This window comes from Barbus barbus (assembly GCF_936440315.1).
Source record: "Barbus barbus genome assembly, chromosome: 13".
Taxonomy (NCBI): domain Eukaryota; kingdom Metazoa; phylum Chordata; class Actinopteri; order Cypriniformes; family Cyprinidae; genus Barbus; species Barbus barbus.
Genome location: NC_136741.1, coordinates 22,028,707 through 22,053,313, shown reverse-complemented (window position 1 = coordinate 22,053,313; position 24,607 = coordinate 22,028,707). Strand labels below are relative to the sequence as shown.

The following is a 24,607-nucleotide window of genomic DNA, read 5'->3' as shown; positions in this document are numbered from 1 at the left end:
GGGAACAATGTGCTCATCCATGTTAGCATACCTGTGGCTGGTCTGATCAAATCCATGATGACTGAATCGGCACCCTTGGTGTAGACTGTGATTTGCTCAGTCAGAGGGTGTTTTACCACCACTGACATCCTCTTTCTTGTGGAGTCAAACCCCAGTGTGTGCAGAAGCTCGAAGCTCAGCTTGCCCAAGTGTGGAAGCTCCACGGTCACCTGATCTGGCAAACGACCGACAAGAGCACACTTATAGGCCCGGGCTGCATAAACCAGCGCTGCCTCGTCTGGTGACTCTGCCTCAAATCTGAGCTCGCATTCATCCTGAGCCAAAGCTTTTGTTTTATCAAAGTTGGGTGGAACGGGGCTGAAGGCATGCTGCAGGTCATGCTTCGGACGCTTCTCCTCATTCAGATTTGTGAGCGTGCTCTCAGCCGAGGGGGAGGACAGCATGCTGCAGCCCACTTTATGGGAGGACGAGCGGTTGGTGGCCAGACTGGAGGAGCTGCTGGTGTTGGAGCCAGAGGTCAGGCGGCTCGGAGTGAAGCGCTTGATGAAGTCCTCGATGGTCTTCACTGGAGATTTCAACTCGTAGCGACGCACCTTGATAAGATTCAAAGAACATTTGTCAAAACAAAACTCCTTAAATATTTGTGTGCATTTAGTACTGCAGCCAACTGGGAGGATGATCTGTAAATCATTCCATAATAGATGACATGTCAAATTTTTTGAATACTTCTTTGAGGTTTTTGAATCCTTAAGCATTCTGAACTCAATTACATCAAATAAGATATCAAAACAAGAGGTGTTTATTTAAAAATGAAAGATTCACAAGACGACTAAAAAATTATTTATTCAATTAAGAAATTATTTTTTTTAACTATAACAATATATGAGGTCACCTGTGTGAACCAGGATTGTTAAAGTTAACTCTTAATTAAAACCATAAGAAAACACTTATGCAAAATAAAATAAATGGTAACCGAAATACAAAATTAATTTTAGATACTTTCCAAGGCAACATTTCTCATTTTCATTAAACTGAAATAAAAATGACTAAAAACTATACTAAACGTATTTTAAAAACAAAGAAAAAAGACAAAAACACAAACTCAAGAACAAAATAACCAAAACTATTTACTAAAATTAACAATAACTATAATAGTAAAAACTATAATAGTATATCAACTAGACACTAAAATAACACTGGTGTGAACAGAATACACTAATAATCACCTTGAGACAAAATGGTTCAAAATAATTGCAAAAACGGTTTAAGAAAAGTGAAATTAGTTCAAGAAGAGCTATTCATTTGTTTGTAGATGTTCCTTGGTTTGATACATTACATTTTAATTCAAGCTTATTTATACATGTATTTGTCTATTTATTAAAGATTTAATTAAGATTGTGTTTAACAACTTTAAATTAATTTAGGAACTTAATTTATGCACAAATACTTGCTCTCAGAAGAGGGGATTCATTCAAAAAAAATTGTGAGAGAAACTGCAGGTTAATGCAAATTAAATATGGCAGAACTTTAAGCAGCCATCAATTTAATCAAACACAAAATGCAACTCACTCAGCTCAAGATCAGACTTCTATTATGAAGGGAGAACAAGTCTTTGATCAAAATATCTGCCTGATGTCACATGCACACTTGCAGAAGTATGCAGGTCATATGCTAATGCTGGAATGGCTCCAGACAAGAGGGATTTTGAGGGCATCTCATGCCATAAATTAGTAGATAGACCATAAACATATTTTACACAGAAACAGGAAGTTGCTCCTACTCTACACAGCAGAAAACCACCAAAGGAAGTTAACAGCCCACACACAAGACATTAAGAAATGTGTGTCATCAAAATCTGACATGAGACACTTCAGTTGTTCTGAGATTAAAACAAATCTCAATCTCAAACCTATATTTGACCAAACCTATATTTGACCAACAGCTGTTAGTGAAGTATGATACCTGACAAAAAAGCCACTAGGATTGAAATGACAATAAAATTGACTATTTACTTCCTGCACTGACTTCTTCTCAACGGAATGTCCTGAATTGCGTCACATAACTGACACAAAATAGGTTGCGAATGTCAGTTTCAGTTAATTCCTGGTGGTCGGTCTGCTTACCTTCTGCCGGGGTTGATTGGGTGAGGACACAACCACAGTGTTGCAGATAGTGAGAGCAATGAAAAAGTCAAAGACGTCACACAGGTCAGGGGAGATCTGGTTCAGGGACTGACTGTGAAAACGCATGAACTCCATCTGACTGCTGCACTCATTGACTTTATCCATGAGCTGGGGATCTGGAGTAATGTCCTTTTCCTGTCAAACCAATAAAATAAAAGAGCAAATATCATTAAGCACTGGGTACAGCTACACATGTACAGCTTAAGGCGGAGAAGATATGTTTTCTAACCATGGGACTGCTGAAGGCAGTGTGTTTGGACAGAATGCTGGCCCGTTTGGCTTCGGCTCTGCTCCCGGTGCGACGGTGAGATTTGGTGCTCTGTGATCGCAACACCACTTTTCCACTCTGGTGGCTGGTGACGCTGTCCCGCCGTGGGAGAGTTCCTCCATGAGATGTACAGTCCTCCTCCTCTGAATCCATTTCCTGATACATAGCAAGCCTCCTCGCTGTGGGAAAGACACTCTTTGAAACATTTGGGCTGTACATTGAAGACATAGGGCTTCTGGCACTTTTTCCTCATGCTAGTCTTTAATCGGAGCTGCCCTACTGGGGCACAGGCTATAGACGGAGTGAACTACATCTACATTTAATCAATCAATCAGGCAAGCACTCAATCAAATCAATAAATCTATCTATATGCAGTGCCCTCCAAAAGTATTGGAACAGTAAGGCCAATTCCTTTATTTTTGTTGTAGACTGAAAACATTTGGGTTTGACATCAAAAGATGAATATGAGATGAGACACACACACACGAGCGTTTAAAAAAAGTTTAAATGTTTTTGTTTTTTTATATAATTAAATTTAAGTAATTTTTAAAAAGAAGCCTTTTGCTCACCAAGGCTGCATTTATTTGATTAAAAACGATAATATTTTGAATTTTTATTAGTTAAATTTACTGTTTTCTATTCTAATATGAAAAAAAAAGATATATTATATAATTTTAATAATAAATAAATAAAAATATAATATATATATATATATATATATATATATATATATATATATATATATATATATATATATATATATATATATATATATATATATATATATATATATATATATATATATATATATATATATATATCAGCCATTACTCCAGTCTTTCTAATATATTGTTTTGGTGCTTAATAAAAACATTTCTCATTATTATCAATGTTAAAAAAGTTGTGCTGCTTAATATTTTTGTGGAAACTGAAATCTAAATTTCCAGGACTCTTTAACAGTTGTAAAGTTGAAAAGTCCAGCATTTATTGGAATAGCAATTTGTAACATTATAATGTCTTTGTTAATTTTGATAAATTTACAATGCATCCTTGCTGAATAAAAGTATTAATTTCTTTCAAAAATAATTGACTAATTCTCACTACTAATTGGTTGCTTATTAGCATGCGTATTAAGTATATTGGCAGTTTATAAGTACTTATAAAACACATATTAATGCCTTATTCTGCATGACCATAATTGACCCCATATCTAAACTTAACAACTACCTTACTAACTATAAATGAGAATTTATTGAGACAAAAGTCATAGTTGAATAGTGAGAATTGGTCCCTGAACTAAAGTGTGACCTAATTCTGCTACATGTCTTTGAATGATCTTCATTTGGGGGCTTTTTGATATATGCCATTAATTGTAACCACTATGATTAATTACATTAATTGGCATATCATGTAATTAACTACTAATATTTAATATAATTGACAGCCCAATTATTTATACTACATATTGCTCATTTACAGAGAATTAATGGTGTGCAAAGAACTACATTGGCTTTTGTTTTGACACTGCAGACACCGAGAATCCTAACCATTGGCATCATGCGAGTACTCGACTCCCGCCACAGTACAACGGCGAAACACCATCTTGTTTTCCGTGAGCGTGCCGGTCTTATCAGAGAAAATGTACTGCATCTGGCCAAGGTCTTCTGTGATGTTCAGAGCCCTGCACTGGAGATGAGAGTCTGTTTCCTCATCGTACAGATCCATGTCCTGATGGATAAAGTACACCTGGCATATCTTCACTATTTCAATGGAAACAAAGAGCGAGATGGGGATCAGCACCTGCACCAGAGAAAAAGAGAAGTAGAGAGGTTTGTTGTAGGTTCATGCAGGGTCATCATTTCACCTACCGCCGAGTCTAAAACCAGATGGAAATTAAAGGAAACGTTCATCCAAAATTAGTCATTATTTAATTGAATGGTTACTTTAAATCTAAAAGAATTCAAATTCTTCTACATACGGAGCATCAATGTTAATCTGAAGCACATGGTAACATTCCCCTTACACCACTTGCTATTCACCTGCAATACTATAATCATGGTCAGGAAGAGATAAATGGCTGAGGCCACTGGAGATAAGTCTGTTCCTTCTGGGCTCAGGACGTCAAAGACAGGCCTCTTATCTCCATACTGGAACATCCACAGGCCATGTCCTAGAGGAGGTTTCAGAGAAAAACACTTGACTGTATAAGGCATGGTAAAATGGAATCTGGGTTGTTGTTTTTTTTCACTGAAAATGTTCAAAGAATCTAAAATGTTGAAGGAAACCAAACAGTCAAATCACTGCTTCCTCTAAAATGCTTCCTCAATCAGATACATTCATTAATCACTGAAGGAGTATTTTTTATCATGGTATAAAGCATAAAAATAGAATTACTTTTGCTGAAAAGGGAATTAAAAATGGTTTATATATTAAAATAACAAGATTACCTGAAATAAACATTAATAAAATACTTTAACTTCATCTTGTTTGATTGTTTTTTGTTTCAACCCTATATGGGATATCGCCATTTAGACGCCAAGAAAAAATACAACATTAATGTTCAACCAACAAAATTTTATTTTAGTGATGTCAAATGACATCCCCTTCAGTAAAATTAAAATGTATTAGCCATGTGATTCACATTTTTGGTAAGCAAGTAGTAAAGGAGACATTTGCACGTTAGGTCACATGCTCTCAAGGCTCCATAGTGAGCTCATTTTAGACTAGAAAATACATATAAATTCGAGTTATAAAAAATATAATTATACATCCACAAATGTGTTTTCTAAAGTTTTTTTTGTCATTTTTAATGCACGTTTATAAAAACAACAACTCCGAGACCAACAAATCTGAGCGTCATGCATAACTGACAAAGTCCTGTGATGCATATTTTGCGTAGCTGGCACTATTGACCAGCATTGGCAGACAGTATAATAGACTTTATGCATGTGTTTTAGGTTCATTTTTGTAAGATTTTTGGAAGATGGAAAGACAAATCTGTACTTATTTCAGAAAGTATTGATGATAGTGATATGAATGCATCAGAAAATCAGGTTGTAGTAATAAAACAAGTTGTTGAGGACCAAGGAGGATAGAAGCAACGACTGTGAGAGCAGTGATGAAGAATAGGTTGTTGTGAAAGTCAGGAATTTGGGTACATTATTCTATGCCAGTTTGAAAGATGTGATCAATACAACAACCAGAGATCAGGAAAGATGCCAATGTCTATTGGCATTACTATACTGACAGGCAGCAATGCTCCAGTGATGACTGGACAAGTCAACATCTACTTAAGTGTGGAATGTGTGGGGTACACTGAAAAAGAAGAGTCTTGTTGACTTTCACTTGTGCTATGATAATTGATTTGAAATTCCAAGATAAAACAATGTTTAAGTTGTTTTAATGCTTTTGAAACACTAAGACATCGTTTTCAGGCAGTGAAATTGCATCTGAATTTGGGTCAAGTTTTAGAAATTCACGCACGAGTTCCAAATCAAATATAGCAGCACATGTAAAAAATTGATGCCAAGTATTACGTACCAATGGCGGAAAAGAGACACATAACCAGGAGGATGATGACACACCAGAACACATCTACATTCATCTGCCGCTCCAGTTTACTGCGTTTATAACGAGGGCCGTTGTTGTTCAGCATTGCTTTTGTTTCATGACCTAAGAATCAGTGCAAAGCAAAACTCACTTTTTAAAAAAATAACATGAGCTGCACCAGTCCTTTTAAATGCTATTTGTAAAGTTTTTTTTTTTTTAACTCTTGGTGACATTTAAATGTAAAAATGTGAAAAATTTCAAAATATTAAAATCTTAAAAAAAAAAAAATTACAATGATATTACTTGGAAATGATTTAACAGATTATAATTGTCCAACAGTTTTTATTTCCTTTACAATCCATAAAAAATAATCAAAAGTTAGTGTACTACAAATTTGTCAGTAAACTGCATACTTGAGATGTGTGTAAAGGAAAAAAAATAAGGTAAATTTAATTTTTAATAGAACATTTAAAAGAAAGTTCTCCAATAAAACAGCATCATTTGCCAAGTATGCATAAAGCGCAAATATATATATTTTTTAAAAATTTGCACTTTTTTGTGATGGTGATGAAATTACTTGGATAAAAGGGCACTGTTAGACATAATACATAAATTGAAATGTGGTGGAAATGACACTGTAGTGGACATTTCCAGTCCTGGTTTGGAAAGAAGTAGCGTACCTGCATAGATGACTATTCCTACAGCCTCCTCTGTGTTGCGGATGGTGCAGCCCCTGAGCAGCAGATTGTCTTTGTATAGGCCGTCTCTCTTCCCACAGCGATGGATTCTGTCATACACACCATACCGGTTCATTTATTACACTTGTAACACAACATATCTTTGAGGATTATACATAATCTAGTTCCAATCTGAATTCCTCTGTCCTCATTTGCTAGAACTACATTAGACTGGAATCTAACAACTACTGTATGATGTGGATATTGCCATGGGATATCCACATAATTCTGCATCCCTTGTTGTTGACCACATAGATCCATCATATTTGACAATCCACAGGGTTTCCCTCAGGATCCCTCTTTCACAGCACAAAATCAATAGGAAGCCATGACCTCAGTAAAACGGCTCTGTACACAGGTAAAGCCCCGAGGCCAACTGGATCTCACGTTCAGTTTATGCAGCACTTTTTGTCTAACCCCAAAGCCGTGTCATAAAAGAAAAAAGATTCCAAGGATAAATGAGAGCGAAGGAGTGGCGGAGAATGAAATCTTAAATACAACAAGACTTCTGATCCGAAGGTTGCATTTGATTCCAACAACGGGAAAAGGTTCAAAAGGCCCAAGGGCTGCTGATAAAAATGGCGTCAAATGCAAATTAAATGCTGAATGCTAAACACCTGTGGAGGGAGCTCAATAAGCTTTAATGCAAGCACTAATCCCAGTGCTAAATTCAGGATTACATCGGTTAGTTAAAAAGCTCTTCGCTGTTGCTGAACTTTTCCTTTGTCAATTATCTGACAAGGCTTCTGGCAAGGTTTTTATTTTTATTTATTTTTTCCATAGTAGTAGTGCATTTATCTTTGAGCTTGGCCCTGGTTCATACCCAGACCTGATATATTAGCTGTATGTACACCCCATGCTGTCAATCAAAGTTCTGGTTAAGCTCAGAGCTGTTTGCCTATGTATTAGCTTGGACAAAAAGGTCAAAGTATGGCTAGTCAAGTATGGTCCAGTTAGCCCTTGACGGTAAATGTAATAACTGTATATCATATGCCTGCAAAAAGCATCTTTCTCTTAGGTCACCTAAATATAAATTTATGTATTCTAATGGAATCAAATGTATTGTAATCAAGATATAAACTGTAAATACTACATAATATTGCATGCTCATACAAGCATAGTTCACTCAAAATTGAAAATATCAGCATTTCCAGTAAGAAGTTTGGAATTGTTTTTACAGATTCTTTAGAAAAAAAGTATTTTATCCTCACAAAGGCTTTTTATTATATATTTATTATATTAAAAAAAAAAAAACTGTAAAACAGTTAATATTTTGAAATATTATGACAATTTAAAATAACTTTTCTGCTTTAGTAGATTTTAAAATGTAGTTTGTTCCTGTGATGGCAAAGCGGAAATTTCAACAATATTTTGAATTTTTTAATATATTAAAATGGAGAACAGTTGTATTTATTTTGTAATATTACTGTTTTTACTGTATTTTTAAACAAATAAACACAACCCTGGTCATTATAAGGAACTTACTATAACATTTTAATATTAAAACATCGTATACACCTTATGTATATATAAATTGATATATAATATTTTTTTTTGTCCATAAAATGCAAATCACTGGGGCCAACATTCACCATTCTTCAAAATATCTTCTATTCTGTTCCACAGAAAAAGAAAGTCATAAAGTCTTACAGATTTGTAGCAACATGGGACATGAGTAAATGTTCATTTATAGATGAATAAATGTTTTAAAATTGTGTAATTGGCAGAAATGTTGTTTATTGTCTGCAGCCTTTCACGTCACAGCTCAGATTAGCTGCTAATGTTTGTGTGGTATCATCAGTCAGCAATTTCTGCCGCACCAGAGTAAATAAGCTGCCTTCAAGTGTGCCCGGGAAACTTGTACCTCAGAGTCAGTCATTCGTTATTATGATAAGTCACACAGTCAAGACACATAACACTGAAGTAGCCTAATTTTTTTTTTTTTTTTAAGAATTATATTGTGAACAATAAGCCCAAATAACTGCAACTGAATTTAAAATTGTAAAAATTAAAGCATGTAAAATTAAATGAACTTACAAAATCATTTCAAGTATCCCACTCGTAAATACACATCTTCTTGGTCACTCATTTGCTCAAAATTGCAATATTTTTGAATCTTCTACACTTGAAGGGCATATTAGTTCCATAATATTTACCATTAAGGTGACTGGATCAAAACAACATGCCCATGCCCTCCAGGTATCATCTCCCTAGCCTGCACTGCACATATTCGCCAGCTGGGACGATCTCTTAATGCAATAAGCTGTCACTCCAACAAGACACAGTCCTTGGCGCCCACTGTGCATTATGTTCCCCCTTTTGCTCCGGTAAGCCACTTTGTGGTAACCGGACAAAAAAATTAAAAATGCTGGCAGCACACCAGAAGCATCTGTTCTCCATCATCCAGGGAAATAAATGTCATAAACCTTCTGGTTCCTGTCAGCTGACTCGCTGGCCCGGCTGTCATTACCATACCATGTGCAGCAGGTTTTCATCTAAACACAGGAGATATACTTCAACCTACACAGCCCTGGCTAAAGCTCTTGTTTTACTACTGCCACAGCAGTCTGCTCAAATATATTATGCATGCTAATCTCAAGCCTTTGACTTGTATGTGTTAGCCACCATTTAAGACTTTACGACTGCAAAATAAACACAGTACAATCTTAATTCACACTTTGAAAGTCTAAATACCAGATTAACGAGCTTTTTTAAAAAGTGAGAATACAGGAATTCCTGGGATCATTTTATGAAACGAGTCTATTTTTCAGTTTGATAAAGTGATTTAAAGAAGATTTTTGTAGGATTTTAAACATCCCCTCAAACAAATGTATCTAGCTATACTGTCAGATAAGAGGCTTGACAGTAAAATGATTGACAGTTTTAGAATGTAATTTGACATTAGAAGCCTTAAAGGTCAATAAACTATAAGGGGCTTCTTAGAATTTAATGATGCTATTTCAATAAATATCCATTTTCAATGATCATATATAGCTTGGTAGTTGACCAAAATCAAAACAGTCCCCAAAACAGAACTTAAGAAAAATTGATGAAACAACTGAAAAACAGAAAACTTATCCGTTAAGAGTTCACTTCTTGAAAAGATAATGATTTTATCCTTCAGTTTTTTATTTTTTTATTTATTAAATAGTACATTAAAATAGTTCTTTAAAAAGGGAAGAAATATAATAGTAACAGTGTATATGTATTACCAAGGGACATACCTTCAAGTCTTTTTAATAACACACATCTACTAAAATATAAAAGTATATACAGGGAGGATGGACTATATTGCTTACTTTTATTTCATGCATTTTATTGTCATAAAAAATGGTATATTTACTGATATAGCAAGGAGACGTCACATCAGTGGTGAGGGGAAATTGTTATGTTGGATGCATTTAATGTATTTTTGTTGATATTTAGAAAAGTGTATATAACACTTAGTAAAATATGGCACCAATTATAGTAACAACCAATAAATATGAATGATAATATAAGCAAGGATCACACATTTTTGCCCTCTGGCCCTTAGAAAAGCATTTCACATTCTTCAGCAGCAGCATGGCAGCATTAATTATAGCCTCCTTCCATCTTCCAACCTTAACACTAACAACCAAAGACCCTTTGCTATAGTACTCCAACAGAGAACGCTGCTGGTGAGAGGTGGTAGAAGGTACAGTAGAATAATTAGGCAGACTAACAGGGTTGAAAAGTCACAAGAATAATGCTGGAGTGAGAGAAATACACACTGCCTCTCCATTACAACTATATTAAACTGGATCTATGTGGGTCGCAAAATAACCATTCATCCCATTATTTGAATCTCGGACGCTAATGGAATTTTAATCTCTGCCGGCAAAACAAAATAAAAGAAAAAATCTTTTTTGTCTAAATGGTTTATAGAAAAGATGATCATTGAATATAATGAAGGCGTACTAATTTCCAGATGGGATATTACATTATTAGCTATACATACAGGGTCAAACTAATTCACAACACACAGATTTAATCAAGTGAAGATTTTCGAGTGAAGCGCTATGAAATTACAATGGCATTAATCATGATTAGGTTGGGCCATAAACTAAGCAAAAATGTAAATGCACTTAAAATACATAAATGCATTATACTTACATGTATCCACGAAATCTGTTGAGGTCATTGTTGGGCTTCTCACATTCAATAACACTGTTGTATTTTAATGGGTCAAACTCACAGTCCTGTAAATGAAAAACAGATTTGCAATTTGGGATCTGAACATACAAATATTTAAAACTGAATTATAAATGGACAGTTCACTCTAATCAAAATTTCAGTCTATTCCTCATACAAATCTTTTTAGGATTTTGGAAGACTGAATATATAGGGCACAAGATTTATTAACTACTTTTATTGTACCTTTTTTGTATGAAGCAATAGCAGCAGGAACTTTTTTCCGAGATCCACTATTTTTTTGGCTACACTACTCGATTTTGTTGTCAAACTCTGCTCAGATCAATCTCTAACTCACATCTTGAAACGTAACACATACAGGGTGAGCAGCAGTGAGGGAAATGAATATACGACTTGGTGAGTTGTGTGAAATGACTAAAGCTATCTTAGTGGGCAAGCACAGAGCATCTGAATACACACACCATCACTTTAACTGTTCTTGACACCGGCGTGCTTCTATTCAGTTCTTTACTCAACTTATGGGATTTCACAACAAACACACCACAGTCCTGAACACTCACCAGATCGATAAAGCTGCGCACCACCTGCCTCTGCTTGAGGTTGGTTTCACCGTCCAGTGTGGCCGTCTCAATGTGACACAGGCGGTCCGGGTCGCTGCTGCTGAGCAGCAGAACATCCGCTGGCAGAATCTCGTTGCAGCGCAGACGAATGAAGTCTCCGACCCGCACCTCTTTCCAGTATTTCTCCACATACCGTTTCTCATTCCTACAAAGGGCACAAAAAAACAAATGTAATAATTTACCCATAATCATGTCACAAAGAAAAGATGCTTTGTTACTTCACAGAAGCCATTGTGTCCTAATGCGTTCTAATGTTGAATATTCAAAACATTAAAAGGTTGCTCCAACCTAAAATGAAAATGGTCAATCACCTGGCCCCATGTTGTTCCAAACCCGTAAAAGCTTCGTTCTTCTTCGAAACACAATTTAAAATATTTTGGATGAAAACCAGGAGCCTTGTGACTGTCCCATTGACTGCCAAACAATTAACACTGTCAAGGCCCAGAAAAGTAGGAAAGACACCGTCAGAATAGTCAATCTGCCATCAGTGGTTCAACCGTAACAGCCACACCACACGGATACATCTTCTACGTTTTTTATGCTTTGATTTGAACGAAAACAGCGTATCCGCATGGTGCAGCTGACAAAGAACAGCGTACACAGTTTGCGTCCAGTGGATACAATGGATTTTATGGGTTTGGAACGACATGGGGGTAAGCGATTAATGACAAAAAAAAAATAAAAAATTGGGAGTGGAGTAACCCTTTAAATTTAATTTTAATGTTCAAGTTTAGTTGGAATTAAAAGATGGATAGGACATTTTCTAGAAATCTAGAAAGCCTCAGATTCATTGATTGAGAATACCACAGAAACAAAGAGTCAGACGTTGGTGAAAATTCAGGACAGACTAAACAATATACATGAATCTGTCTTTCTTTCCCATTAGTGAACTGTGCTCTTACAAATAACCGTCTAGAAAATGTTAAATTTTCTCAATTTGCATTATTTACCATAAATGTATTTTGACACTTGCCTCAGCTTGTTGTGTTGTTTTCTGCATTAGCAGTGAACGGATCCGTAAGCAGTAAATGTGGAAAACAACAAGACCAAACAAACTCCACACATGACTGAACGATAAACAAACCACATCTGTGCCGTGTTCAAAACTGGGAGGGTAGTGTTCATGGTGCTGGCCTAACATGATGGGCAACATGACGCCTATTTCAGGAGGACAAAAATAAATAATATTCTGGCTCTCCGAGCGCCTCTGCTAAACAAACCTTCCGTCTGTTTCTTTTTCCGCCCTTCTACACATAAGAGCACTCTTTTACTGCCACGCGGGAATGTAGGGAGACCTCTTACACAAACTTGGCTTCAAGAGTTGTACAAAGTATAGAAAGAACTAATTCTTCATGGTTTAAGAGGAATAAGAAGGATTCACCTGATGGCAAAGCAGGAGAGGTAAAACGATGGCCACCAGGAGGTTTCTTTAAGTCTCTTGGCAGACAATAGAGAGCTGCAGGAACGTATTTTTGTAAGCCGGTTTCATCTTCCAAAAGTAAATGGGTCTTTTGAATGGGTTTTGGGTTAAATGTCTGAAATAAGGTCTGTGGTTAACAAGCTCAAGACATTTTCTAATTTTACTCTATGAAAAAATACATCCCCCTTGTGATTTTTAAAGCTTGTATTTGGCTAGAAACATGTAGTTGCTAGAAAGGGGCTAAATGGGACTACAGAGGCAGAAGCATTAAACGTAATGACTTAAAACAGGTGAACTCATCTACTCACTATTACAATCATTTATTTATTTTTATTTTTTAATAAAGACAGTTGTCAGAGGCTAGGTGGTGACCGTGAATTCATGCGATTACTGTAAACTTGGTGTATATCTGCTGATTGCAATTAGGCTTCAAAATTCATGAATGTTGTGTTCATTTGTGAAAATAACCATGATGAACAAAACGTTTAAGAATCATAAATCTTTGTTGGTCACCGAGCTTACTTTCTGCAGTAATTCAAAAGCCAATGGAAAAATCCTATTGGGTTGTTGTCAAAGGCACACAGGTGATGCTAACTCACACAAGGGTGATATGTCCCTCACTGCTGTGCTTTTGAGGAAGTCGCATAAATGACAAAATAACAAAAACTGCCAAAACCACTCATATTTTCACCTGTTATTTTGAGGCATATGAATTACACACTTCACCTTAAAATCAACTCTAAACCTACGTTTAACTGTACTGCTGATTACAGGCACATGACTTTGAGGGCCAAACGGGTCGGACAACATCCAGCTGAGAGTATATAAACATGTCATTGAGAGGAAGCAGGGGCAGACCAGGGTGGTCATGAGGATGTTACACTGATAATGCAATTCACAATCTAGCGAATTTTATAAAATGATTCTGGTTACTGTAAAAACTGTTCAAAGTTAAGGATTTGGAGGAGGAAGCTTGTAAACATACATAACTCAGATAATGATACATGGATGAAAAAAAGAGCAGTCGGGGAGGGGGGGGGCAAAACACCCATTCACACTATCACACAAAACCATTGAAACCACAAAAACATACACTTACCGTGGCCTGAAAATAACTCCAACTGGTAACTTTACTTTGGCTGAATGAACTCAAAGAGAAAGCTCAAAGGGCTTTCTATACCATAAAAAGATCCATTAAAATCGACATCCCAATCCAAATCTGGCTCAAACTTTTCAAATCTATAATTGAACCAATTGTTCTATATGGCAGTGAAGTGTGGGGTCCTTCTATAAAATTTGACTTCTTAAATTGGGAAAAACACCCGATCGAAACTCTACATTTAGATTTCTGTAAAAGAATACTCAAAGTCCAAAGAAAAACTCCAAACAATGGATGCAGAGCAGAATTAGGCCAATACCCTTCTCCTTCTAAACATCCAAAAAAAGAGCCCTGAAATTATGGAAACACCTAAAAACAAGCGACCCCAACACATACCATTACAAAGCCCCAAAACACCAAGAGCTGAGCATAAGTAAGAGTCCCCTGTGCCAGCTGGTGCTGAGACTGACTGAGCTCACACACACAGAGATCAGCCAGCCTCAGGACACACACACACACACACACACACACACACATTCGGCCCACACATATTATAAACACAGAAAAAGACAAGTACATCACCCATTGGACAAACACCATTAAAAACCAGCACAAACTGGAATGTTATTCGGCCCTAAATTGAGAATACACTGTTGCGATCTACCTGAGCGCCGTGAGTGATGTGAGACTCACACCGACGATGTACAGACTCAGTGAACACAGTCTGGCCGTGGAGACGGGCCGGTGCAGACAGACCTGGCTCTCTCGTGAGGACAGACTCTGCTCGCACTGACTGCATCCTGGGAGTGATGGAGACAGAGCTGCACTTCCTCACAGAATGCACAAAATATAAAGTTATCAGAGACCACTACTACCCCAAAATCAATAAAATATTCCCCCAATTTAGCACCTGTAATCCAACCCAAAAACTCAGTTTCATTCTTGGTGAAGAAGCCAAATGTTCTAATATAGCTGCAAGATTTGTAGCATCTTGTCATCTGAGGGACAGCCAGAGAGAAACAAACAGCCAATAAACACACACTCACTCACACACAGCCCAAACACACACCCATTAGATCTACACACATCTATATAATGTATACAATGTTCAAATTTCTAAGTTCAGTTGTTACATGATGTCTATAGTATAATCTTTTGTTTATTATTATAATTCTTTGTTTTATTAATATTATTGTAACACTATTAGCATTTTTGTTTTGCTATATCTAGCCATGTGTTTATATAATAATGCCTTTATTTAGTTTCCTTATTCCTACTATTTTCTCTAGGCTTTACTAAATGTTCAGATATTCTAAATAATTTTCTATGTTGTTCTAATGCTTTGACAATACAAAATGTAATGAGAGACAAGGATGACCATGAGCACACAACAATTCAGCTTCAGGTTAGATCTTAGTTTAAAGTCATCAAAGCTACAGGTAGATCTATATGGACTAAAAGTCACCAAACTCCAATTTTCAATTCTTTGATGTGACGTGATGAAACCTTAAGCATTCAAATAATATAGCTGACTTGCAATTGCATAATTTCATCAAGCGAAATACATTTGTACCAGTTACTTGCCGTTCATAAATGTAATGATAAATCTAGTTTAAAGTCACAATACAACAGAAGTAGCAACAGATCTTTTCTATATTGTGATGTAGGTTCAGGTGTACTTTCAGGTTATTGAGAGAGAAAAAAAAGTTGGTGATCAGATAGTGACATCGTTTAAATATAATGCACACAATAAAGTTAAAAAGAAACATACATTAAATCGATTGATTGCAATAAGATCTGTAACGTGTATTTATATGCATAATGAAATAAATTATTTCGTTAACCCTTCAAGCCACATAAATTCAATACACTTGGCTGCACGGTTTAATTTGAGTATTCTGGAGAATATGTCTCTGATGCCTTGAAAGGCTTTGCTTCATGTCCAGGCAGTTACAGCGCATACAACCCTGAGGATGAACTCTGCTATATGCTCTTTTAAGAAGAAAATGTGTGCGTTTCACATCTAGATAGTGATTTTGAGTTTGAATCATTGAAGACATGGGTCCTAGTTCACATTTTGGACACAAGTGAATTAACTTGAAAGAGGACAAAAAAAGCTAAACTAAATGATGGCTGTTTTTGGAATAAAGATGAGCATGATAAGTGGAGGTTAAAACATGACTTCAAGTTATTTATAAACCTGTAACAAAGCTACAATATAGAACACGATTTAACTCTTATACCCTAGACATAAATTTTGACAGGTTGATGAAAAACAAGCTTATGAGGATTTTACACATTTAAACAATTCAGATAAGTTATCTAGAATTATTTTTGGAGCAGATAAAATACATATAATCATTTATTAATCAATTATCATTTTGACTTAATCCTTTTCTTTATTTAAAGGCTGAAATGTGAGGTTTACATTTTTATGAAACTTTTTCAAAGCTTTATTTGAACATTTACATTAGATATTTGAACATGCTATTAAACTGTTGTCAGTCCAGTTGTCATTTAAAATCCGAACATCATTGGTCATGTTATAGTTTTAGTGATTATGCAAACAAAAAGTCACTTTATTTGTTGTTTGTTGATTTTTAAATATAAAACTTGGTGAAGTGATTTAGGTGTCGGTACTTTTTGAATATCTCCAGCACATTTTAACAATACCGTGATAATACTGATAACCGTGATCATTTTGGTCACTATAATCATGATAAGACATTTTAATACCATTGCATCCCTTTATGACTAATAGCCCTTAACCTCAGGAAATGAACAAAAACAGCAACCTTCATACTACAGTCAAGGTCTCTGTTGACGGCTTCTATGATACAGATACCATGTTAAACCTGAACCAGAGATTTACAAGTATTCGAGGCAAACCTGAGCCACTTTAAAGAGCGTGAACCATCTCACCCTGCAAAAGCTCAAAATTCCTTGAATTCCTGCCTCCTGTCCTCTCACAACTCTCACCGAAAAAACAAGCATTGATCAAGCATCAAAATCAAAAACAAGCATCAAAATCCTCCAGGAAACAATGTCACAATGTGAACAGATTTTCGTAAAAACATTGCGATATTTTTGTTGTAAGCATTTGAAAAGAGCAGCAAGAAACACAATAGAAAGTCTTTTTATCTCGCTGCTGCCTGCTGAACACAGGAAAGGAGGGGACGCACTCGCTTTCAAGAAACTTCTATTGTTTTCCTGATCCCTCTGTCTCTCTTGAAAAATTACTCGCATTATTTTACGAGTTACACTTGATAGTGCTCTCAGACACACAATAGGCCATGTCAAACTGTCGGAGAGGCAGGTTATGAAGGTTTTGGTAATTTTCATGAATAAAAAGAAAAGAAAACAGCACTGACTCGAGATGTCCCCGTCACAATGCTCACAATCGGTCTTTGCTGCAACATGAAAAACATTTTCAGCCATTTCAGACCGTCTTCCACACAGTGTATAGGCCTATCCTAACCTTACATAACCCTTTCTCCTATTGTCCAACATGAGCATCTACCATGAATGCTGACATCTCAGAGACCTTGTAATGTTAACAAATCATCGATATGTCTCCAAGTAGTATTTACCCTCAAGCTAAACAGGAACTCCATTTGTGCAGGTCTCCCCCAAAATAGCTCTTTCTGTCCGAACAGGATGACCGTCAGATTGAAATGCACGTTACTTCATGTGCACAGCCGATAAGCAAAAGCAGAAATGTTACGGCTTGGCAAATAAGGCTCTAATTTATATTTAAGATGGTGAAAATATGAACATAAACACGTCAAAACAGAAGAGCAACTCATAACAAGAAGTCACAGACAGTGCCTGCATCCTCTGCGCTTCATAAATATGTCTAAGGCCAAAGGTGGAAGTTTCCCAACACACACAGACTCACACACACACACACGCAATGTTCAACATATTGATTGTACTAGCATACAATACATAACCTACCATATACAGAAGGGTTTTTGCTGACCTTGCAGGATTCATTCAGCACAACTTTTTAAACAGCCTTCTGTGAGTCTCATTACAATGTCAATACCCTCAGAGACCCTGATAACAGAATCAGGGATCAGATTTGGTGACATTTGGCCTTCCTAAGAGACACCTTCCGAAAATGAAACCAAGGTCTTTTATGATGCTGCTGATACAATATTACACCGTAAGATATTGTAGATATGGCCTGTTTGCAGTTGTCCAGCAACTAGTGTCTGATTATTGGAAAAAGATAAAGAGAGCAGCAGATGCCTGGTCATGTAAACATGGAGGCGACCATAAGCAGAAAATTTTTTTTTTCTATTAACCACTTATGATTTCCTTGTAAGGCTTTTGGACATCACACTGCAAGGGAGAACTGAAATAGGATCAAACGGACATTATAAGAAGCATAAAACACACTGCACACAGTATTAGGTAATACGCTTCCATTCAAAATCTGAGCTTTTCATTTTTTTTTCTTTTTTTAAAAAAAGAAATTAATACTTTTTTTCAACAAGGATGCATTAAATTGATCACAAGTCACAGTAAAGACTTTTACATTTTTAGAAATGATTTGTTTCAAATAAATGCTATCCTTCAAATCAGCACATTATGATTTCCGAAGGAACATGTTACACTGAAGACTGGAGTAACGGCTGCTGAAAACTCAGCTTTGTCATCACAAAAATAAATTACATTTTAAAATATATTCAAATAGGAAACAGCTATTTTGAATTGTAATAATATTACACCGTATTATTGTTTTTACTGAATTTTTGATCAAATAAATGCAGACTTGGTGAACATAAGAGACGATTTTTAACAAAACGTTAACAAATATTACGGTCCTCAAACTTTAGTGTATATACGTACATCCACACACAACAATGACAAATCAACAACCTAGAAAGCTTGAGAAATCCATAATATTATCCACATGACTTAAAATAAATGACTTCTATAATTTCTCAGCTGTTTTGAAGTTTTTGTGCAATCAAACATTTAATCCATGGATGAGGCAAGATGCAAGGCATGATGAAAGACAGAAGAAACTCTGCAATATCCACATTCCTTATTTTATTCACTTTCACATCATTGTGCAATAACATAATACAAAATGGAAAAATGTTGACCAAATACTTTCATAAGCATCACTGCCACACACAACGCTGCAGTGTCGAACAACAAACCGTTTTATACTCAGAAAGTAGGCCTGGGCAATATGAGCAAAAATTCAGATCTCTGTATTTTTTTTGGCTGATTTGCTCTATACAGTATATGTCTCTGTATTTTCTACGCTTTCGTATTTGGAATAAAGTGAATGTAACCATGTAGGCATATATTACGTGCAAAAAGGGGTTACAATCACATTACATTTTAACATTGTAACATTGCAATCTAAAAACAAAAATAATGCTTTTAAAGCAGAAGTTAAATTTACTAAACTAAAAATTAATATAATAAAAAAGCATAGACTAATTGAGTAAAAATACTATTTTGATTACCCCATTACAGTTAGTGCTATCATACAAATACACTTAGGTTTCAAATTCTACATGTCACATTTATTGTCCAACTACAACTATTTAAGCAAAATGTATATTTTAGTCAGAATTATTGCACTCTTATTTCATTGCGCTCTTATTTCATTGAGCTCTGTCTGTGAAGTTTAGCGGAAAATCGCAAAGCAAAAGGCTCATGCACTTCTGACAGAAATTTTTTACATTTACAGATGGAGAATATACCTTTGAAATGTAAGTTATGCATTAAGGAAAACAGCACATCTCAAACACATTAAACAGCACGAGAAGCATCTCTGTCAGCAGCACACACAGCCTTTCTGTCCGAGCATCTGACGGTGCGAGCGAGAGCCGCTTTAAACTGAAACTATAAACTATAGGCTACTAAAGCTTACAAGTTTTTTTAAAGCTCTTAATATAAAGCTCGTCACATGTTTAGAACAAATTGTATTAAGCACTTTCTCCGCAGCAGTTCAGTCCTCCCCTAGATATTTTTCTACTGTAAATCGATATAAACGGTATTGCCTCATACCGTATCACTTATAAAAAATATTGATTTACATTTACATTTACTCATTTGGCAGATGCTTTTTTTATCCAAAGCGACTTACAATTGGGGAATACAAGAAGCGATTCATCTTGAAGAGGCAATCAGACAGAGGAAGTGCTCGTAACACCAAGTCTCAGTCATTGTTCAAATAAGTAAAAGCTAGCAAGGGAAGGAGAGAAAGATAGAGGGAAAGATTAAGGGTTTTTTTTTTTTTACATATATTGATATATCGTACAAACTCGATATATCAATATATATATAAAAAAAAGTATATATATAAAATCTCTCCTATATCAAGCTATTAAATTACTTGGTAATTTCCATAACATCAGGCAACATAACACTTGCACCAGATGTCTGTAGTTAGAGTGTAGTGCCTGGATGCCACGCACATGTGGAAAACATTGTTCAGATACAAAAACATCCTGTCAACCCAGAGGAGTTGCTAGAGAAAGAAAAGTATCTGGTCAGTGGTCACACTGTACAAATCATACTTTAATGATTAAGACTCATTAGCACTGAATGGAAATGTGTTCTTTAGTTTATAGTCCAACCAGTGACTAGTAATTCAAGTGTGAGTTCCCGTGACAAACTTTGAAATCATATTAAAGGTCAATTCAGGTTCAGCTGGGATGACATCCTACTGCGAATTCAATCTGCAGTAATTCAGTGTAGCTTTGTTAGCAACAGGAACAGTTTTCAAAATATAGTCATTTGCTTGAGAAAATTCAACCAAGCCCAGCCTTGAGAGCAACATTGATACAGCACAAGCTCAGATTGTGGAGTCTGAAAAACACTGTGGCTTTTGACAGAGCTGACACATGGCCTTAACATGACTGACAGAGACGCTTTTCATCAAGAAATACAGTCTCTAGACTGACTCAGACGCCAAAAAACAAACAAGTGGAATCTCTCAAAAATGCAGATGACAGACAGGCTGATCTCCAAACAAGGCCTTTTTTTTTTTACTGATAATACAGGAGAATGCATGACAATGTCCTTCATTTCTGTACAAAATTAAATTTGTATCTGCTAAAGGAGCTGTAGCTCAAATGGATGGAGGTGAATAGTTTGTTCCAGCAAGTTCACACTATGAGCACACTATGTTTATCACCAAGGACAAACTCGAACAGCATGCAAAAAGTATCTAACTTGATCAAAAACTAAGCTTATCTTCAGGGCTAGATAATCTAACACACTTTCACAATTAGGGGTAATGTTTTTGCCACATAATGCCAACAAGGTGAAAGGACTGAACTCAATTCACTCAAGTTTTTAAAGTTTGAAAGGTGAATGAGCAAATTAACAAACCCTCACTCAGTGTTGTTTTAGTATTATAATCGAGATACTATTAAAGATTTTACTTATATTTTGAATTAGATTTTTCTTTTTCCATTTTGAATGAAAATAAAGCAAGTCCTTTCTACCAATTTATTTACATGTTTCATTTTTAAGTTTTAGCTTACTACAAGAACCCTGCACTCAATACGATAATACCAATTAATACCAATAAGCCTATACTTATGTCCAAAGACAATCATGGCTGAATATTCATGAAACTCGTTGGAATTTAGAGATGACATACATGAGTGACACTGAGGCCTGAAATGCACAACCATATCAGCTACTCTGACAGCACTCATTTACCCAGAGGGTGAAACTTCAATCACTGTTCCTTCTCTTTTGCTTATCAGTACTATGTGCTTATGGGTGTCGTGTTGGTGTGAGAGGTTTCACACAACAAAATGTACCAAAATATAAAAGCAGCACACTAATACCACAACCCAAACTCCCCAACCCGAGTCTCATATATCAAGTGAGTTGCCAACCTAGACCGCATTTTTGGAGCCAAGGGTTTTTCATACTGCATTTAACCCTGGGCTAAACTCCCTGCCCTAGGTGAACGGTTTCACACTTGCAATTTTCAAGGGTGTGATCATCATTTTAACCCAGGGGGCGTGATTGGATGTAGATCTAACTCCTCCCACCTTACATATACCTGAACCTACCCGTCTCCACCCCCTGATCCCTAAACCTACCAATCTCCACCCCCTAGATGTGGATCCAACCCCACCCCCTGGATATTTGTTCTGCAGTGAGGGGCTACTGCAAAATTGAGCGGCCAAAGGCAGACAAACAGTATGCTGGAGAGTAATTGGAAGAGGTTTAGCAACACACAACCAATCAAAAACTTACTCAATGCTTCATTCAGTAAATATTTACGCATAATCGTGAAAAGTTTCATGTGTTGCTTAAATCAAAGTATGAAGGGAAACGTTACACGTCAAACGTGTAAAGAAGCAGATGTACGTGGCAACACTTCCACAAATGGACAAGCAGGAATTAAGCAGGTGGTCCAGTGCTGTATTTGTCCATATTGCTAACATCCTAAATATGCAAACAAGAATCTCAGAACCACAGATTACCACACTGACGGGCAGTGTGAAAAAGGGACGAAATAACCCAGGAATTACAACTTTAAAGTGTGAAAACCCCCCTCAACAGGTGCCTGTTCAAAATGTTGTCGCTTAGGAAGGCAAAGCATGAGAGATATGAGACGCTTCCTGAGACTCCTCCTTCAACAGGTAGGCAGGCCCACAGGTCCTTAGCAGCAAGGCAAAATCAGGGCATAGAAGTGCATTTGTGTCCATTCTCGACGAAGAAAACTAAACAAACATACACATGGTTTTATGGCACTTTGTACTTAGTCGGTTTTCAAGCACGTGCTTACCTGCAGTAAACGAGACAGTCCAAATGATTTATTTCTTTATCCGAGCGGTGTCGTCTGTAATCTTCCCATAAATCCTTAATAGCGGTAACTGACAAAATAAAAACCACAGGGGCAAGAGCCAACTCTGGTTGAAAAGCATTGACCACAGGCACGAAATTCAGTAAGGCTATGAAAACAAAATACACGTTGGCAAATCGGTGGAATTGCTCGAAGAGGTTCTTCGGTAGGAAAGAAAGCAGAGTGTATTTTGTGGTTTTTATCTTATTGTTTGCATAGTGTCTGTTGGGGTTATCCCCTCCTTTGGTATGGTCATACAAAATGTTGGCGTGTACAGTCCTGGTTTTGCTCTCCTTTTTGCTTTTCCTTCTTTTATGCTTTTTCACTTTGGTACTTTTCGTTTCTCCGGTCTCTCGCGCCATACTTCGTCCAAAACTTTTGTCTCTTTTCCTTGAACCAATAAAAGATGGTATCTATGTAATCATGCTGATCCTCCTTGATTACGAAGAGCCGTAAGAAAAGTTCTTCACTCTGTTTTATCGTCCTCCCCCATCGCGTCAATTCTCTCCCTTTCTCTCGTTAGCACTGAAAAGTTTTAAAGCGGCATCTTTCTTTTCCCCCTCAGTGGCTGAAGATGCTTTAAGGCAGGGCCGAGCGATTATACATACGCGCTGTTACAAATTTCAGCTATATAAATCATTAGGAAAAACCTGCAGAGGAGTAGTCCTTGTTTAAAGTCCATCCATATGCTTGTACACGCGGTGTTTTCCTCAGCTGTGGTGAAAAAAAACAAGCCAATCACGGGAGGTACAAAAAAAAAAACGTCACCACCGACGCAAATAAAGCTCCGCCCACCTACCAATGAAACATCATCACTGGAAGTGCCACGCGTTACCATTGAGAAAAAGTGTTTCCCCTTGCAAGTTTGCAAAAACAACGTCAGTCAGTACTTTCATTGTACAGATAAAAAGATGTTCTCATTCACTCAGTAAATTCTTATTATCAGTTTGCCTAACATCTATATTTAGTAAACATCTGGATAAACAGCAGAAGGGTCAGAAATGAACTAGAATTTAATGATCTGACCTGTAGCAGTCAGATTTCTGCATTCATTGTTGCTTAGGCAAGTGATGTTGAAATGTAGCTATTATGAAATTGAACATAAAAAAACAGCAACAACTTGAAACACAGATTTGCATAAAAACTACTATGACAGGAACACAGTAGAGAGCTGTGGAACCTAACAAATATGGCACTAACAGTATCTGTCTGCTATTATTGCTTATGTTTTATTTGTGTCGCTTGTGTCCCTTTAGTTGTGTTTGCTTGTGTCCCTGTTCCCTGTCATCTGCTTGCGTTGTCATCTCTGTTTAGTGTTTTAAATGAATTGTCATCTTCTTAAAACTCTGAATATGACAAAGCTTAAATATAAAACCTAAGGACTATAGTTTTATTAAAGTTTATAGAACAAAAAGTCTAAAAGTTTGAGAAAACTCAGAAAAAATCTAAACGTTCTATTTGTTTACCTGTCCTGATGTCTGTAAAATGCATTGCAAAAGGTTAACTGAGAACATTAACTTATAAAGCATAAAATCGAGCTGAATGCACGATGGGGAAGACGACACAGATAAAACAACAGCAATAACAGCAGGCAAAGACAAATGTATTGTACAAAGCAGTCAAGACTTTTTGGTACAAACTGAATGCCATCATTTTTTGAAAAAGACTTCCATAAATGAAAGAGCATACACACTGACATCAAATAATTTCTGAGAT

General features: G+C 36.3%; 1 protein-coding gene across 1 annotated transcript in view; it reads right to left on the bottom strand.

Annotated features, from left to right (window-relative positions):
- Positions 1 to 23,253, bottom strand: part of LOC306879675 (phospholipid-transporting ATPase VA-like) — a gene marked incomplete at both ends in the record, with an annotated part of 50,669 nt that extends 27,416 nt beyond the window's left edge. Inside the window, 10 exons of the mRNA XM_079432823.1 lie at positions 32 to 593; positions 2,124 to 2,318; positions 2,413 to 2,630; positions 3,999 to 4,251; positions 4,491 to 4,621; positions 5,992 to 6,123; positions 6,681 to 6,787; positions 10,872 to 10,957; positions 11,471 to 11,675; positions 22,835 to 23,253. Coding sequence (XP_079288949.1) covers positions 32 to 593; positions 2,124 to 2,318; positions 2,413 to 2,630; positions 3,999 to 4,251; positions 4,491 to 4,621; positions 5,992 to 6,123; positions 6,681 to 6,787; positions 10,872 to 10,957; positions 11,471 to 11,675; positions 22,835 to 23,253 — 2,308 coding nt within the window. The remainder of the gene's footprint in view (positions 1 to 31; positions 594 to 2,123; positions 2,319 to 2,412; positions 2,631 to 3,998; positions 4,252 to 4,490; positions 4,622 to 5,991; positions 6,124 to 6,680; positions 6,788 to 10,871; positions 10,958 to 11,470; positions 11,676 to 22,834) is intronic.
- Between the last annotated feature and the right edge of the window lie 1,354 nt (positions 23,254 to 24,607).